Genomic DNA, 17,604 nt, shown 5'->3' on the forward strand with positions numbered 1-17,604 from the left:
CATGCACTGAGCACATGAAGTTGCTCAAGGCCATGAAGTTGCTCCAGGCTGAAACATCTCGCAGAAAAACATTCTCTCCCAGGAATGATGGGAGATTAATCTTCCCCCTCCCTTCAGAAGCTGCACGCTGGCAGTTACGGACTCTCCTTGTCCAAATATGTGCCTAATTTATCAGTACTAATAGCTTCTCTCTGGAGTCCAGCAGTGGCTCTTCTGCTTTCCCTATGGAGCCAGCAGCCTGCTGGTCCTTGACTGCTCCCATCCCTCCTATGCCCTCTACCATCCGGGCCTGAGGGCTCCTAAAAGGCACTTTTTCCAGCTGTCAAAAACTTTTTGTTCCTCTCTTTTTGGAGCACTGGTGCCCAGAAGTTGCGTCAAGCAAGGGTTGGCTGCAGCCCAGGGGCAATGGGCTGGGGGAGCCTGCGCACCCCTCCTGTCCCCATCCCATCCCAGCCTTCCACACGTGCCACACGGCTCCCATGGCCCCTCCACCAGCTCCTTCCAGCCCCCCCGGCCCACAGCCCACCCTGCAGCTGGGAATGTGCCAGAAGCATTTACGATCGTTATTAAAGTACAGGTTATTTTTGGAGGAGCTGGGATTTGAAGGGTTTGCATTTTTTTGCCTGTGGAATACAGTTTATTTAGAGCAGAAAGATGAAGAGGGGCAGTGAGCTGCCTGTATGCCCTGTGTCACTCTAAAATGCCACTCTAGGGGCTGTGCATGTGCCAGGTGTCCTTGTGGGTGCCAGGGACAATGGCACCAAGGTGCAAGACAGAAGGACGGTGGGTGCCAAGAAGTTTGCACAGAGCTCTGGCCCTCCTGCCCCACCAGCAGCTGGATGGGAAAGTCAGGGGCTCTTCTCACTTCTCTCCTGGGGGATTTTCCCCATGTGGGCAATGCCAGCCAAACATGTCCCTCAGTGTAATCACAGCCTGAGTGTGACCCCTACAATTCAGTGCCAGCCCACTGGTGTTCCCAAGTGCCATGCCAGCCCTTGAGGTGTCCCCAAGCCAGTGCCAGCAAGCAGGGTCCCTCAGGCCCCAGGGTGCTGTGACAGGGCATGTGGTGTACCTAGGGCACAAGCATGAGGACAGCTCTAACTGGGGCCAGTGCCACCGGGGTACCCATACTCAGTGCCCCAGGATGTCCCCTCCCCAGTGCCACTGGGGTACCCCAGCACAGTGCCACAGAGTGTCCCTCATCCAGTATCACGGGGTACCACCACAGCTTTGCCCCGGGGTGTCCATCACCCTGTGCCATCAGGCTACCCACAGCACACTATCCCACTATCCCGGGGCACCTCTTGCCCAGTACCACCGGACTGTCCCCAGCGCCGTGACCCGGGGTGTCCCTCGCCCTGTTCCCGGGCGCCAGGGCTGCAGAGATGCCCGCCGGGGGGCCGCCCCCCCGTCCCGCTCGGTGCGAGGGCCGGTGGCGAGCCAGTCCCTAAAAGGTGCTGGCGGGCGGCGGGGGAGGTACCGGGGCAGCCCCCGCCCGGCACGGCCCCTCCCCAGCTTTTAGGCAGCTCGGCGGGGCGGGGAACGCAGTGCCGGTGCTCCCTCCGCTCCCGGTGCTCCCGCCGCTCCCGGTGCTCCGCGTCCCTCTGCCGCCCCGCGCCTCGTCGCCGACGCCCCGCCACCATGGAGGCCATAAAGAAGAAGATGCAGATGCTGAAATTGGACAAGGAGAATGCCATCGACCGCGCCGAGCAAGCGGAGGCTGATAAGAAGCAGGCGGAGGATCGCTGCAAGCAGGTGGGTCTCCCACGGGCTTCCCCGGCACTACCTGGGTACTCTCCACTCTAGGGGTGTCCAGCCCCAGGACCCTGTTCTTCTGGGAGTCCAGCCTGGGGACCCTCCACCCTAGGGTTGTCCAGTCCTGGAAACCCTGTCCCGCTGGGTGCCCAGCCCTGGGGATGCCATCCCACTGATCGTCCACCCTGGGGACACTGCACTCACTCTCTAGGATCACACAATCCCCATACTGAGCTCCCCACACTGATTCTCCAGCCTGGAGTCCCCTCTCCTAAGCATGTCCTAGCCCCACTGGGTGTCCTGCTTGTGGATGCCAGCTCTAGGGATTGACAGCCCTTAAGACCTTCCCTCTCTGTGACCATGTCCCCAAGGACATCCCCCCCTGTGGATCCAGGAACCCCATGTCCCCCAGGAACCAACACTTTCCCTTGACCCCTCACACTGGTCCCCCCAAACATGTCTTATCTCGTTGGGACGCCCCAGTTCCACTTCCCTATCCCTGTGCCAGGGAGAGCCCTGGGGACTGCATACTCCCACCGCAACCACAGAGATGGGAACACAGATTGATGCCCCCCAGAGTTGTATCCCCAAGACAGGAGCTCTCCAGTTCCCTATACAGGGAAGGAGACCACCACCCCCTTACCTCCACCAGGCTCAGGGATGAGGGGGGTCCAGGAGGCTTTTGTACACCAAGAGCCCCCCAAGGACCCGTAGACCCAAAGCTGTCAGAGGACACGTCCATGTCCATGTTTTCCTGCTGTGCCCCACACAGGCTGGGTGTCCCCAGGAGGAGAATGAGAGGACAGATCCCCTTCCAGCCTTACAGACACTGCCGTCCCCCCTGAACCCCACCCTTTGTCCTTTCACCAGCTGGAGGAGGAACAGCAGGGCCTGCAGAAGAAGCTGAAGGGCACTGAGGATGAGGTGGAGAAGTACTCGGAGTCTGTCAAGGAGGCCCAGGAGAAGCTGGAGCAGGCGGAGAAGAAAGCTACAGATGTAAGTAGGCACGCCAGCAGCTCCTCCCCTGCACAGGCTCTGGACCTCGGGGGGGTTAAAGGAAGAGGGGGCCCTTATATGGAAAGCGTCCGAGGGGAAGACTGTCAAGATCCCATTCCTTCGATGTTGACACTGAACCGGGCTGATGGGTCCAGTGTGGGCTGGGGGGGCAGGCCAGCTGTGGTGAGCAGTGCTGGTTGCTGGTCCCGTCTTGAACTTTGTGGGGTAGCCTACAGCCTGGCTCCCCAAAGCTAACAGGGACAAGTGTCCCAAGCTGTGTCACAAGTCCCCCGGCACACACGTCCTCAATGCTCATAGGAAAAACTGTGGTGCTTGCTAAACTGTGGCAGATCAGAGAAACAGAAAAATCTCTTGCTGTGATTAACTGCTGAGTGCTGGCTGCAAGGAAGAATGTTTTGGGTGTATGGAAGGGGATTTGGGTGGATTTGGGGTCCAGTGTGCTACTTCGTACCCAGAGAAGGGCAAGGCCAGGAAGAGTTTTATTTAGTGCCATGACTGATGTTTCTCCTGGGAAATAGATCCCTCTGTGGAGATGTTAGGAAGGTGTTGAAATTGGCTTGTGCCTGGCCAGGATGAAGGGTGGAACAGCTGTGTGTGGCCACGGGGCTGCTTGGGAATGGGGTATAATGACCTGTGGTGCCACACAGGGTATTTGACACCCTATAAATAAATACTCCTTTTGATAGCCAGCCCCTCTTTGATGAAAACCAACCCTGGAAATTGGAGGAGAAGCTAAAGGAGAGCCGTCTGGAGCACAGCCAGCAGGGCATGGCCAGGCTTTTCAGGATTGAGAACAAAAAATTCAATCCCAGCTGGTTTATGGAGCTAAATGGGGGAGATGCATCAAATCTCTGAGGCCGCTGCCAAGGACAGGGGTGAGCGGACAAGGACGAGCAGTGGCAACACCAGTCCTGTGGCAGCCCAGAGCCCCTGGGCAGCAGCCAGGGGTCTCCTCAGACCTCTTTGCTGATCCTACAGATGACTCTCCTTTAAAACATTAAGAATCCTCTGGAAGGGCACATTTAACCTAGCATGGGGCAGGCATGTCAAGCTGGGCAAGGTGGTGTGCAGTGAGGTTCACACTGATCTAATGGTTCTGTGTTGGTATGGGAGAGGGCAAACTCAGTGTGTCTGAGAGTGGATGTGATGTTTGCAGTGCAGGGCTCAGAGGAAGGGGCAGACAAAGATACTGGGCAAATGTCAGCTGTGGGGTGTGGAGTGGTTTGCTGCTGGCAGTGGTCTGTGAAATGCCATCTTGGGCAGGGAGGGTGTTTCCCTGAGCTTGGTCCACAGCAATTTGGCAAATCTATGGGCTTCAGCATGGAGAGTCCCATACCAGAAGATACAGTGGATGGGAGCCACCAGGAAAGGGCCAGAGCAGGAGTCATGGTGAAGGAGCCGTGGCAGGCTGGAGGCTGGCTGCATCATGGCTAGGGCTCCGTCACCAGCACAGCCCTCCCAGGTCCATGCCAAAGCCTGGACAGGTTGCGCCATGTGTGGGGCTCTGGGAGTCTCCCCTCCTTGCCAGGGACCAGAATGTGCTGACAGCTCTAAGTACCAGGGCTGGTGTCACCTCCTCCCTGGTGCGAGGCGCAGCACAGCTCCTGCTTCCAGCAGAGGAAGCACTGGGTGGACCCTCAGACCACACTCACCCCAGGCACCCCCGTGTTCCTCCCTGACTGCCAGGACAGTGGGTGCTGTGAGCACAGCGTGTCCCAATTCCTCACTTGGCTCAGGCTCATACCAGCCATCCAGGCAGGCTCCTGCTCTTGGCAAAAATGTCATTGCCTTAAAAGAATAAACACCCACCTCAGTATGGCCCTGCCCGGCTGCTGGCACTGGATGGTGGGGCAGGAAAGCCATGGAGACTGCAGTAAAGAGTGCAAACACTTTGCCCCAGGCACTTGGAGAGGTGTCAGATAGTGCAGAGCAGGGAATGCCTGAATCTTGATCAGCAACTCCACAGAGCTTCCCAGCAGCTCTGCGAGCCCACCGTGGTCCTAGAACCTCTTGTCACCAGGAGGGACAGCCCATGATGCTCAGGTCAGGATGGGCAAGGACTGATGGAAACAGTGCAGCTGGGACAAGAGGTTTAGGCCAGAACAGCCCTCTCCACCGCCCCACATCCCCAGCATTGGCATGTCCCCAGCCACCCCAGGGGGCCTTAGGGAAACTCTGCCATTCCCAGGCCATGATCCCAAAAGCTTCACCCGTGTTCCCGCCCCAGCTGCTTTCCCCAGCCAAGACTTTGCTCTTATTTGGCGATTCCCTGAGCTAGTGGGAGGGAACTGGACTCTTCTGGGAAGTGACTGCATCTTGGGGTGGGGCCACAGCAGGAGGCACCTAGCCTGGCTACTGGGGGATCAGAGTGGCTGCTCCCTAACCTGTCCCCCTTCTGCCTGCAGCTGGCTCGTCCCTGCCCCACTGCTGCCAGGAACCCTTGTTCCTGCCCTGGGCTCCATGTCCTGGCTTGTGCATTGCTGACATCCAGGCCTGGGACTGGGAAGGGGCAGGACCAGCTAGGCCCATTCCAAGCCCAAGGCTGTGTGCTCCCAGGGGACCCACAGTATTGCCTCTTCCGCTGCCTCTTGGCAAGGGGACACGGATCTTCAGGGTGCAGATAGCAGTGGGGCTGAGTCACCCCCAGGACCCCTGGCCCTGGAGCTGATGCCAGCTGGTGAGGTCAGCCTGGGAACTGGCATTCCTGGAGGCAGGTGTGAAGTGCGGCCAGGGAGCTGTCAGTACATCTTAAGGGAGGATTGAGTGCCAGCAGCTTCAACTTCTTCTGATGGATCAAGACATGTGCCCCAGCCAGGATGGAGAGCCAGGAGCTGGAGCTTTGACCTCCCCCTTAGGGCACAGTCCCTGAGGCAGGAGGTGCCAGGGTCTCCATGGGCCCCATGGGTCTCTGAGGGGCTGCAGGACAGGTCCTGACATTGGGGAGCAGATACCAAGGGAGTGAACATGATGGATGCTGGGCACCTGGCTGCAGCCCAGGTACCCCCGGAGAAAGCCCAGGAGCAGGCTCTGCTCATGCCTCTTACTGACTTCCCATAATGAAAAAGTCCCCAACCCTCCTTAGCTCTGCAGCAATGGCTGGAGAGGGCAGCACTTGGGGACTACTCATGGGTACATTGCTCCTGTAGCTATGGGGGCTCCACAGGACAGGCTCCAACACTCACAGACTCTGTGGACTGCTGGAAAAGAGTCTATTTCCCTGGGCTCCTCTCCACTGCTCTGGGGGATTTTGGTGTGACTGTGCACCCCTGCCTGGGGGGAAGCATGCATCCTGGGCATGGAGAGAAGTGTGTGCCCTGCCTTGGGGCCACTGTGTGCCCTCTCTGGGGTACCAGGTACCCCTTCAAGGGACCATGCATCCCCCTGGGACCATGCGTGCTGACCCAGAGTGGGGGGACCATTGTGCCCTGCCTAGAAGCAGCTATGCATCTTGCCTTGGCGGGGATGTAGAGACAGTGACCAAAGCCTGGGGAGCACCACGCACTCTGCCCGGGGGCACCCTCTGGGCATCCTATTTGGGATGAGGGGCACTGTGCATCCCTCCCGGCGTGGGAACTCTCTCCTGCCGTGGGTGAGCACCGCACGCCTCGCCCGGGGGAGCGGCGGAGCAGGTCGGCCGGAGGCAGCACAGCAGTAGCAGGAGCAGGAGGAGGAGGAGGAGGAGGAGGAGGAGCAGGAAGGGATGGAGGCAGGGCGGGCGGCGGGAGCGGCCGCTGCCTGAGCGCTTCCTGCCCGAGCCGGGCGGATCCCACAAAGGGCTCGGCGGTGTGGCCTCCCCGCCGGCAGCCCCCGCCATGGCCAGCGCCAGCTCCATCGATGCCGTCAAGAAGAAGATCCAAAGCCTGCAGCAGGTGGCCAACGAGGCGGAGGAGCGCGCCGAGCACCTGCAGCGGGAGGCCGATGCCGAGCGGCAGGCCCGGGAGCGGGTAAGGGCCGCTGGAATGGGAAGAGGGAGGGCGGGGGGCACCCCGGCAGCTCCTCGGGATCCCCCGCCGGCTCCGGCATCGCTTCCGGCGGGCCGGCCCCGGCCCCCTGAGCCCCGGTAGCCGGGCCGGCTGCCGCCGGGGCGCAGCAGCGCCGGGAGGTTCCCGGGGAGCCGCCGGGAGCTGCCTGCAGCTGACGAGAGCCCCGGGGCAGGGAGCTGGGGCAGTCCCTGCCTCGGGCGGCCTCCGCCCGCCGCCTCCCTCCTCCGTCGGTGTGGCGAGAGAAGATGCTGCGTGCAGCGGGGCTCCCTTGGGCTCCCCGGCTGGCCGGGCGCTGGGAGCGGGCAGCGGCCAGCCCAGCCTTGGGATCGGTGCTTCCTCGGAACGGATCTCTTCCCTCGGAGGCCGGCGTGCACAGCTCAGAATCCCACGCCCAGGCTCTTGTCCGGCTTCCAGCGAACTCTGCCGTTCGGGCCGCAGAGCTTTAGCTCCAGCCTGTCCCTTCGTGGGGACACGCCACCCCTTCACACTGCCTCAGGCCAAAATTTCCATTTTGGCAGGGGGATGGTATGCCCAAGCTGCAGGTTTTTCCTGGTTTGTCTTTGTAGTTGTTGAAGCTTTCTGTTTTCTTCCTTTCTTTCTTTTTCCTATGCCCACTCATTCAACATTCTCACCATATCAGGAGCGGCAGAGCTGGGTGCGGTACCCGGGTTGTTGTCACTCGGGCTGTATGCGGAGGAAATGGCCCCTTCCTGCAGCCTCAGATCGGGTTCCCTGGTCACTGGGAGCTGCCGGGAGAGCTCATGTTCCCAAGTGTCCATCCGGGCAGTTCTGACCCACTTTGGGGGTGATTCCCCGGGAAAAAAAATCTACCGACGCAGTGAGGCTGATGCTGCAGGCAGAGCACTGCCCTGTGGGCGCCAGCTTCAGTTCACCATTGGGCGGTCTGGCAAGGGACGAGGTCTCCGAGTGTCTGTGGAAAGGGCGATCATGGGGCGGAGGCGGCTGTGGGGCTGGCAGCTGTGGGGCTGGCAGCCGCCTCAAAGCAGTGCCGGCCGCTCCTGTCCCCACCCCGCCAGCTCCCCACAGGGGATTGCTCAGTGGGGCCATGCAGGGTGACAGCCCCTTGCTGCTCCCATAGTCCCTGTGCTTGGCTAGTATTCCCTGGGGCATTCCCAGTGCTGGAGCATGAGGCTGGCTGTGTCCAGGCACTGCAGCCAGCCAGTCCTGCTGCAGCCTGTGAATAAGCAGGAACCTCTGTCTCCTGGGTTGGTGCATGGAGCTGCTTCTCACAATGAGGTCTTATGGCCACGCATCCCTTGATATTTGGGGGTTTGTCTTCCTCGCACCCTCCTAGTGGGAAGCGGGGCTGAGAGCTGCTGAGGCAGCATTTCCTGACTGTGGCAGTGGAGCAGCAGGCCTTTACCAAATGGAAAGAGTGCAAGGCCAGGCGTCAACAGGCTGGCGGAGGGCCAGGGCCACTGCTCCTGGCCAGCCCCAGCTCCCAGCCCTGTGCGTGGGGAGCCTGGGAAAGGGAGGGCTCTGGTCCTGCCAGCCTCATCTTGGCCAGGCGCCAGCCTGCCGAGGGTGACTCGCTCCACTGCCCCCGGCACTGTGCTGTGCATCAGCTGGGGGGGCTCCCTGCTTGGCTTCAGGCTGCCCAGTTGCACAGGGCCCTGGGGGTTCCTGCAGGAGAAGCTCCCGGCTCACTCCACCGCCTCTGTAAACAGGAAATCCACAAGCAGCTCCGATCTCCTTTTCGGGAGTGAAGCCTCACAGGGCATTCCTCCCCCTTTACTCACTGCTCTGCAAACCCCAAATACCATCCCTGTGACGGCATGGCTGCTATGGCCACCCTGCCCCAGCGAACGTGCCCTGTCCCCCTCCAGGGCAGGAGCTGGAAGTGTGAGGATATGGTGGGGCTGCACATGGCAAGGCTGGGAGAAGCCAGCATCAAACAGTCACTAGGGATGGAGATAACCCTATAGAGAAGCGAGGGAATGCATGGTCAGGCAAGCCATTGCAGTGAACATGGGCTTGTTGCACAGCGCCAAGGGGTGTTCTGGATGGTAAACAGGAGTAATCATTGAAAATGCTTTTTACAATTTATGTATTTGACATGGGATGACTGAGGGGTTTCTGTTCCCCCAGGCTGAGGCTGAAGTGGCTTCCCTCAACCGCCGTATCCAGCTGGTAGAGGAGGAGCTGGACCGTGCCCAGGAGCGTCTGGCCACTGCCCTGCAGAAGCTGGAGGAAGCTGAGAAGGCGGCTGATGAGAGCGAGAGGTGGGATGGAAAGGGACAGTGGGAATGGTGTTAGGTCACCATGGACTCCAGACAGCCCCCTTAGTTTTGCAGTGGGGTCCCTCTGAGATGACCTTATTGGGGTTTCTGTTTGCTTTCCTGCAGACTTCAAAGGGAGAGAGCAAAGCCACAATCCAAAGAAGTCCCCCAGATACAGACACTCTTATCCAGAGCACACATAAAATCCTGAAAAATTTTATCTGGTATTTATAAAAACACCAGACTGTAACCAAAGCCAGAGGACAATACAAGCATGTTTTATTCCCCAGAGCAGCTTTAGACGCTCAAGGACAAAATAAGAGCCCTCTGACAAAATAAGGAAACCTCTGTGCTGGTAACTAAGGTCAGATTTGAGGACCAGACAGCCTCATTCAAAAAGACTTCTAGAGGGTGTATGTTGCCCCATCCTCAGGGCAAGTAGGTTTCCCAGACTGGAGCTGTGCAGGCAAGGACACTCGGGTTGTATGGAAGCACCCAGCATGTCACAGTGTTCCTGGCAGTTATGTGAGCTCTTCCCTCATTGGCAAAGATCAATTTGAGCAACAGCATGAGTGAGAGGAGAAGAGTCTCCAGGACTCCTTCTGTGGGGGTTTGGTAATCCCCTGTTTGTGAGCATCAACCCGAATGAGAAAGGCTTTGCCACAGGATGTTTTCCAATATTTCCTAAGGGCTTCCAGCCTGTCAGGCTGTTTTTGTGGAGGTTGTGGCTGGCTCATCCTGGGCTGGACACCTTTTCGCCCCCAAATATGGGGTCAGACCCTGCCTGCTTGAGTGGCACCATAGCCATATTTCACTCTGGATCATAGCCCTGGGGCCAGCTCCACTGTAATTCTGCACAGGAGCATTTTTGGGGTACTCGTGGTGTGATCCTACAGTGTGCCATCCTCCCCGAGCAATGTCCCATGTCTCTGAAGCTAAAGGTGGTGTTGTTAGGGTACAGGATGTGCAGATGACACCTTGACCACAAGCAGTAAAATCTGGCATGGTCTTTCCTCAGAGGCATGAAGGTCATCGAAAACAGGGCCATGAAAGATGAAGAGAAGATGGAACTCCAGGAAATGCAGCTCAAGGAGGCGAAGCACATAGCAGAGGAGGCTGACCGCAAATATGAGGAGGTGTGTAGCCCATTCCCCAGTCCTGACACCCTGGCAGCACCCAGAGCCATCTCCTTATAGCCCTGTGCCCCCAGCTGGGGCAGGCATAGGGCTAACATGGGTCACTTGCTGCCATCAACAGGTTGCCCGCAAGCTGGTCGTTCTTGAGGGAGAGCTGGAGCGCTCAGAGGAGAGGGCAGAGGTGGCGGAGAGGTGAGTGGGGCTCCTGGTGGGCAGCATGCAGGGGCCCCACACAGCCCTTGTCCCAAATCCTTGGCAGACATAGGGATGGGGATGTCTGTCCCTGGAAGCAGCAGGGTCTGTCACTGGGGTGGTCTTTGGGATTGCAGGCTGGGGGTAGGGGTGTGCCAACCCACTGGCATCATATTCTTGACCCTGTTTTCTGCTGTCCCCCTCCCGGGGTGCCCCTCTTCCACCCCAGCCGAGTGAGACAGTTGGAAGAGGAGCTGCGGACCATGGACCAGTCTCTCAAATCCCTCATTGCCTCAGAGGAAGAGGTACTGGGGCAGGGGTGCGGGGCGATGTGCAGCAGCCCCTTCTCTCTTTCGCTGTCTCTCAAACCATGCGAGCCACCTGTCTCCTTTCTGCACCACTGCCTCCAGCACCAGCCTCCCCTCGCCCCCCTCTCCAGCAGGTGCAGGCCGGGCACGCTCCTCCATCCCTCCATCCCTGCTTCCCTGGCGGGGCCAGCGAGAGCTTGGCTGGTGGTGATGCACGAGGTATCCGTGCAAGGAAGTACAAGGAATGGATGAACAGATGCGTCCTGGCAGCTCATGCTCGCAGTGGCTCTGCTCCTGGTCCACCTGCACTGAGTTTTCTCCTTTCTCAACTTGTTTTCTCTCTTTCTTTCCTGCTTCCCCGTGCCTGTTCTTTCTGCTCCTGCCTCTCTCCTGCCCTCTGGCCCCACTCCCCCCCTCCTGCCGGCCCTGCTTGGGATGTAGTAAATGTGGTGACCTAGAGGAGGAGCTGAAAATTGTCACCAACAACTTGAAGTCCCTGGAGGCCCAGGCTGACAAGGTAGGACCCAGGGAGGCTGCTAGGGTTGGGAAGAATGTGTGGGGTCTGGGAATGCTGCAGTCTCCTGCTGGGGTGAAGGACAGCTGGAGGCATGCCTGGGGACTCACAGGTGCTTGTCTCTGTCTCTGCAGTATTCCACCAAGGAGGATAAGTACGAGGAGGAAATCAAGCTTCTAGGGGAAAAGCTGAAGGAGGTAAGGGTTGTAGGGCTGCCACAGAATCAGTGCTTGCCATCCTGAATGGGTTTTGACCCCATTATGCCTATGTCCTCTCATGGTTTCCTAAATTGCAACCCAGCATCATAGCAGGTACCTGGGTCTGAGATGACTTTCATTAGTCTGTTCTGATTTAGGCTGTGAGGCTTCATGGAGCCTTAGTCACTTCTTGTCCCTTGCCTTTCCCATGAGAGGGCTTCTGGAGAAGGGTACCAGAGATGCAAATGGGGCAGATTTGGAGTGCAGTGCAGCTTGCACCACCCACTGTGTCCTGCAGTTCACCCTTTCCCTGCTGTACTTCCCACAGGCTGAGACCCGGGCGGAGTTTGCTGAGAGGTCTGTGGCAAAGCTGGAGAAAACCATTGATGACCTAGAAGGTAAAATGTCCCCACCAGCCCTGTGTCCTTCTTTCCTGGGGTGGCACTGGACACACCATGCCCCTGGTGGGGCTGGACAGTGCTTGGCCAGAGGGAGGGGTGGTCAGGATTTCTGGGAGCAGAGCGGCTGGATGCTGCAGCATCTGGTGTGGGAGCACAGAGCTCCTGGGGTCTGGGCCCTGCCCTCGGGTAGGCAATAGGGTCACATCCATGCTGCCTGTGCCCGCACACCCCTGCTGCCCTCAGCCTGCTGCTCACAGCCACTCTCTCTCTCCACCTTGTGTCTTCCACTCTATTCCACCATCTGCTCCCTGCCTGCCTTCACCTGCAGATGAAGTGTATGCGCAGAAGATGAAGTACAAAGCCATCAGCGAGGAGCTGGACAATGCACTTAATGACATCACCTCCCTCTGAGCCCCACGCTGGGCACCAGCACTGCACCTGCTCCCTGCCTGTCTCTCCCCAGCTCGGCTGTTTGCCTGCCTGGCCATCCCACCTCTCTCCCTACCCTCTCTGTCCTCCTCTGTCCTACCTAGCCTGTGCCTGTCCATCAGCTCCTTTGGGACAGGAGCTGACCCGGGGTGTTCCCGCTGTACCCCTCTTTGGGGAGACAAGGTGTAGGTGCTTAGAGCTGTTTGTTCAGGGCAGGAGAGCAGCCCCACATACTGACTGGACAGTGTAGTTGTAGGCCCATGCCACAGCATTGCCCTGGGGATCAGGACTGTGCCCAGAAGCCCTTTGTTCCAGCAGCTCCCTCCTTGGCTCCCCAGCAGCAGAAGCACTGGGGACCCTGCAGCTCCAGGGCTGGGGGGCCATTTCCCCCCCCCACCATGTACTTCCAGCAAAGTCCCCTGGTGCTGCTTGCTGGCCCCAGCATGGGGATGACCTGCATTGGGGAAGCGGCACCTCCACTGCCAAAGCTCAGGCCTGGGGGATAGAGGGTTGGATCCAACTGTGCAGACACCTTGTTTCCCGGCAGGCAGGCGACCCTCACTCCTCCCTCACCCTTCTGTCCTTTGCACATTGCTCTTCACTTTGCATCTCATGACTTTTCTTTTGTGTTCTGTCCCTCTGGGTTAATGAGTTGATATCAATAAAATTTTAACATTGGTTTCTCCTTTGTTTTCTTCATGCCACTCTGTCCCTCATCTCCTGCCTGTCTCATGTGGGTGCTGTCAGCAGTGTGGTAGGAGGTGGTTGCAGGCAGCTCACAGCCACGGGCCCCCCAGGCTGACTATGGCTGAGACCCAAGAGGTTCCCGTGCTGCCAGGCTGAGTGGGATGGGGCCATTGTGCTGACCCCTGCCACCCCCTGACTCTCGTACGCAGCTTTGCCCATTTCTTGCCATCTTCTCCATGAGTCTTTTGGCGTGAAATGTCAGGGTTAGACCTGGTCCTGTCCATTCTCTGTCTCTACTCTCAGACATTGCCTACAAGCAGCAATCTCATTCCTGTCATAGCTCCTGCATCGCCTTCTCTTGGTGAGGAGGCTGGTGCTACCCTTCAGTAGTGATCTCTTGTGATCTCTAAATTGGTCCTGATCCACCTCCTCTTTCCTCACCACCCTACCCTGTCCCAGAACCCAGTTTCCAAATTGGTGGACCTACAGCCTTGTCCCTGCACAAATACTGGCTGCCTCTGGCCAGTCCAGCTGTATCACACCACTGGCTGGGTGGCTTGTGGTGTTTCCAGTGAAGGCTTTCAGAAATGCTGTCTCTTTTCACTAACTCACTTTTTTCTCTCTCTTTCCTGTGCTGCGTTGATGTCTCTCCATTTTCTCTAGAGCGCTCTCAGCAGGAGGCCGAGAAAAACCGTGTTCTCACTAACGAGCTGCGGGTCATCCTTACTGAACTTAACAACTGAGCTGCCCAGAGCTCCTGGCCCCGGCCCAGCCTCCCTGCCCCATTTTGGCCAGGCTGGCTCCAGGCTGGGAGCCCCTCCCCGCTGGGGTGAGGCAGGGTGTGAAGCCTTGCCTTATCCTCATAGGGCCCTGATTGGGCAGGACAGGGCGCCCCTCTGGAGTTGATCAGTTTTTGTGGGAGAGATATGAAAGGTTTTGGGATGTCTTGGGATGCCCATGTAGTCATGGATGTCCTCTGGCATCATCCTAGCTCTGCTGGGGAGGGATGCGGTGGTTTGTACTGCTGCCTTCCTCCCCTTGTCCTGCGAGTCAGTGGGCAGCCTCTTCCTCCTCTCACTCTGGTCACCCCAAATTGTACAGGATGGATCCCCTTAGAAAGAGGTCCTTGGAGCGTGCTGGGAAGGCTGGAAAAGAGCTGGGGATCCAGCAGCACCTGCTGCCCTAAACTTGGGACAGGGAAGAGGCTAGCAGGGCACACTGGGCGATAGGGCTGGGTGGACAGCAGTCTTGTTCCACCCCCATTTCTGGGGGAAGCAGCATGCCATTTGGAAGTGAACACCAGAGGGAGGCTGCCTTGGCAGAAGGCTGCCTGGCAGAGCTTATCCTTGTAGCCTTGTTAGCTCTGCTCCTTATCTCTGTTGTCCTCTGCCCACTGTCCTGGGCTGTTAAATGGGCTGCTTTCTCACTTCTTTTCTTCACGGAGCACTGCTGGGTCATGCAGCAGGCATTGGTTCTCCGCTTCTGCTGGCCAAGGGTTTGTGCACGTGCCTGCAGCTGACCAGTGGTGATGCCCCAGTGTCTGGCCAAATAATGGTACTCGCCAGCGGCACCAGTGCTGCAGAGTGCTCAGCCACGGGCAACGGGGCAACCTGGGAAGATGGAAATGCTGAAGAGTGGTAACTGCCTGTCCCAGTGACCAGCCTGACTGGCCTGGCTTCCCTGGCAGATCCCAGAGTGGCTGGACTCATCCCTGCCAGAAATGGGGCTACCTGTGTGGACCATGCTCCACAGGGGACGCCCCGTTTGACTGGGGGCTGTTGCTGTACTGAAATGTCCATCTCTCTGTGTGTGTGTGTGTGTGTGTGTGTGTGTGCTTGTGTGGTATGTGTGCGTCCCGCTGCACCTGGGTACATTTGGGTTGTGTCTGTGTGCGTGGCTGGGTGTCCCTTGTATTCACAGAGAGCCTGGCCAGTGCCAAAGAGGAGAACGTGGGGATACACCAGGTCCTGGACCAGACCTTACTGGAGCTGAACAACCTCTGAGCTGCCCTCGCAAGCCCCTATCCCTTTTCCCTATCCAACACATGCACCCCACTGGCATGCTCAGGATGCGGTCATCAGCTGAACTGCATCTTGGCCAAACCCACACCTCCATTGAGAAGGGAAGCTCAGCAGCCTTGCACTGTTGCTCAAGGGGATCTTGTTTGTGCACAGCCTAACTGGCTCTGTCCTGTCTTTATGTCCAAATATTAAAGCAGTTTGACAAGATGGATGGCTGTGTTTGGTCCTTTGGGTGGGTACAGGCACTGGGAGAGGAGATGTGGGTCTTCCTACCCAGCTGATGCATGGAGGGTCTGCAGGACCTATGTAGCTGTGGTGGGCTTGGAATGATAACCACATGGTTTGGACTGTGTTCCCTCATCTCCATCACTTCCTTGGAACAGAGGAGACCTCCAGCTCTCAAGCTCAAACTCACCATCCTCTTCAAGTACACAGTGATAAACCATGTCACTGGCGTGTCCCCTTCCACAATCTGCATGCTACTGGCATGGCAGCTGGGGAAGCCACAAGGTTCTTGACATCTCCATGGAGGGTTCATATTTATGACAGTGAGGAAACACACAAGCACATGATCATGCATGCACACATTATTAGTTGCCAGGGTCTTCTCCAGGTACGGGATTAGCTGCTCACCCTTTGTACTAGTTGCAATTTCTTCTACCAGTGACTGAACGCCTGTCTGAGGGACAGCTGTAGAAGCTAGCAAATATTAATGCAGCAGACAAGTGTTCAGGAAGTTTCTTCCTGGCTTGCTATATTTTCTCCAACTCAAATTGAAGAGCAGCCGGATGTGTCTCATTGCTGTTACCAAAATGGGCTGGATTTCCTGGGGATGCCCAAAGCCATTATCTAGTCCTGCCCTTCGCTTCGGGCCCCTCTGTGATGTGGACCAAGCCCTGTTGTCCCACGCTACCCAGCGGATATCCCTCTAAAAGCACATCCACACACTGCCAGGAAACACAATTCATGCTGACCCCTTGTCAAGCCAGACCCAGCAAGAGCCTGACAGGGATAGCTTTTGTTATCTGCTTTCCTTTATTTGCTGTGCCTCTTAGGTCAGGAAAGGAGGGTGTTGAGATTGCATCTCTTTCCTGCCCAGGTGCTGCTGGCCTCCCGCCCTCTCCATGGCCCAGCAATTCTGTTTTGTGGTTCTAAGGCCTTCTACAGTAGGAAAAAAAGCTCCCTGTGTTATGGGGTGCTCATCTTCAGTTCATCTTCTCAAGGTTGCAAAGTCTGCTGTGAGCTGCAGCCTCCCACCCTGGGCCTGGAGGAGCTGGAGGGAGGACAGTACATTGTGTCTTGGACTGCTGAGCTGTTCTGCGCAAGGGCTGGAGCTCCTCCTTGGGCCCGCCCTCCTCTTCTGCAGTGCATCAGCTGAGCCATTCTGTTGTTTAGTCAAAGCACCTTCCAGGCAGGGGGTTGTCTGGCTTCAAAAAGAACCAGCATGTAAAAGCACCTCTTCTCTGAAGCCTGCACCCTGCACTGCAAACAAGCCTGCCCTGTGCCCCGGTCAGGGTGTGTCCCAGTGCCCAGCCTCTGGGTGCCCTTCGCCTTCCTGCTGGGACAAAGAGCCCTTTCACACCCACTATTTCTTCCCCATTAGCTGCTGCTGCTGCCTCCTGGTTTGGACCAGTCCACTCAACTTAACTGTTTACACCTCGCTGCAAGGGGCTTCTTATTGCTTTGAATGACCTGTGATTTGGCAGTGAGATCTTGACTGCTGTTCCCAGGTGATGCTCAGCCTGAGAAAGACATGAGCTATGTCATGGTTCAGCAAAGCTTTGCATTTCCTCCATTCTTCCACTCATCTCCTTTCCCCTGTGGCGTCACAGAGAAATAGGTAGGCCAGGGAAAGCTCTGGGAGCACAGGTCACTGTGGAACTGCTGGCATAGGAGCATGTCTCCCCACAGGTGTCACAGCCCCACGATGAGAACTGAAGTGCCCCTGCCCTCCTCCCTTCCTGTGTCTCCACCTCTCCCATGGAATTTCAACCTTTGGATTTCTTTATTTTGGCCTGGCAGACTGAAGATCTCCCCAGAGAGTTTTCAGCCCTGCTGTTAGTTGCCACCCCATTGACATACCAGCACATGAACTTTCAGCAGCTTCTCCCCTCTGCTCTCTGCTCCAGTTTTCTCATCTCTCCAGTGCCTCTTTTCTTCTCTGAATCCTTGCCTTTCAATGCCCTTGAACTACATGGTGGAGTGGGAGGACCACACAAAGAGCATCTGAGATACTTTGATGAGACTTGTGAAGCTGTGCAGAGCCAGGCACACACTACTGCCACCCCTCAGTCTCTCCCTGCATCTACAGCTTAAGACATTGGGGAGAGGGCCAGAATAAACTATGTTGCCAAATTGTGAAGGTTTTGCAAAACTCTGGGGGATTTCAAAACTGGCCAGACCCCCTAAAGCCAAGTGCCACATAAATCTCAAAGTCCCCAAATCTGTGTTACTGACTTGTCGAAGTCAGCAGAGGACAAAGCAGCTGGAGGGAAGCATGGATGGCCATGACCACGTGGCACCATCTCAATTTTGTATGAGCCTGCCCATATGCAATGCTTGGAGCTGTGCTGCCTGTGAGAGTGGAGTGTGCAGTACAGGAGCACATGTGGCCTCTGCTCCTCTTGCTCAGGGGATCTGGGAGCAGCACTGGAGCATCTCTGCTACAAGACAGGCCTACGACAGGGTGACAGGCAGAAAGGGACTCTTGGGGACAATTCATTG

At 57.4% G+C, this 17,604-nt stretch overlaps 1 protein-coding gene across 12 annotated transcripts; it reads left to right on the top strand.

Annotated features, from left to right (window-relative positions):
• The first annotated feature begins 1,581 nt into the window (after positions 1–1,581).
• Positions 1,582–15,087, top strand: TPM2 (tropomyosin 2). Of its 12 annotated transcripts, none has more exons than XM_054517908.1 (9): positions 1,582–1,755; positions 2,626–2,751; positions 8,865–8,998; positions 10,014–10,131; positions 10,253–10,323; positions 10,553–10,628; positions 11,280–11,342; positions 11,671–11,740; positions 13,523–15,087. In XM_054517908.1, exons 1-9 carry the CDS (start codon positions 1,642–1,644, stop codon positions 13,600–13,602), a joined length of 852 nt encoding a protein of 283 aa, XP_054373883.1. In that variant the 5' UTR covers positions 1,582–1,641; the 3' UTR covers positions 13,603–15,087. The 12 variants fall into 12 exon arrangements, with proteins under 12 accessions (XP_054373883.1, XP_036258902.1, XP_036258901.1 ...); XM_036403009.2 differs by lacking the exon at positions 10,553–10,628 and adding an exon at positions 11,073–11,148; XM_036403008.2 differs by lacking the exon at positions 13,523–15,087 and adding an exon at positions 12,072–12,857.
• The last annotated feature ends 2,517 nt before the right edge of the window (positions 15,088–17,604 follow it).

Source organism: Molothrus ater, chromosome Z (assembly GCF_012460135.2).
Source record: "Molothrus ater isolate BHLD 08-10-18 breed brown headed cowbird chromosome Z, BPBGC_Mater_1.1, whole genome shotgun sequence".
In the NCBI taxonomy this organism is placed as follows: domain Eukaryota; kingdom Metazoa; phylum Chordata; class Aves; order Passeriformes; family Icteridae; genus Molothrus; species Molothrus ater.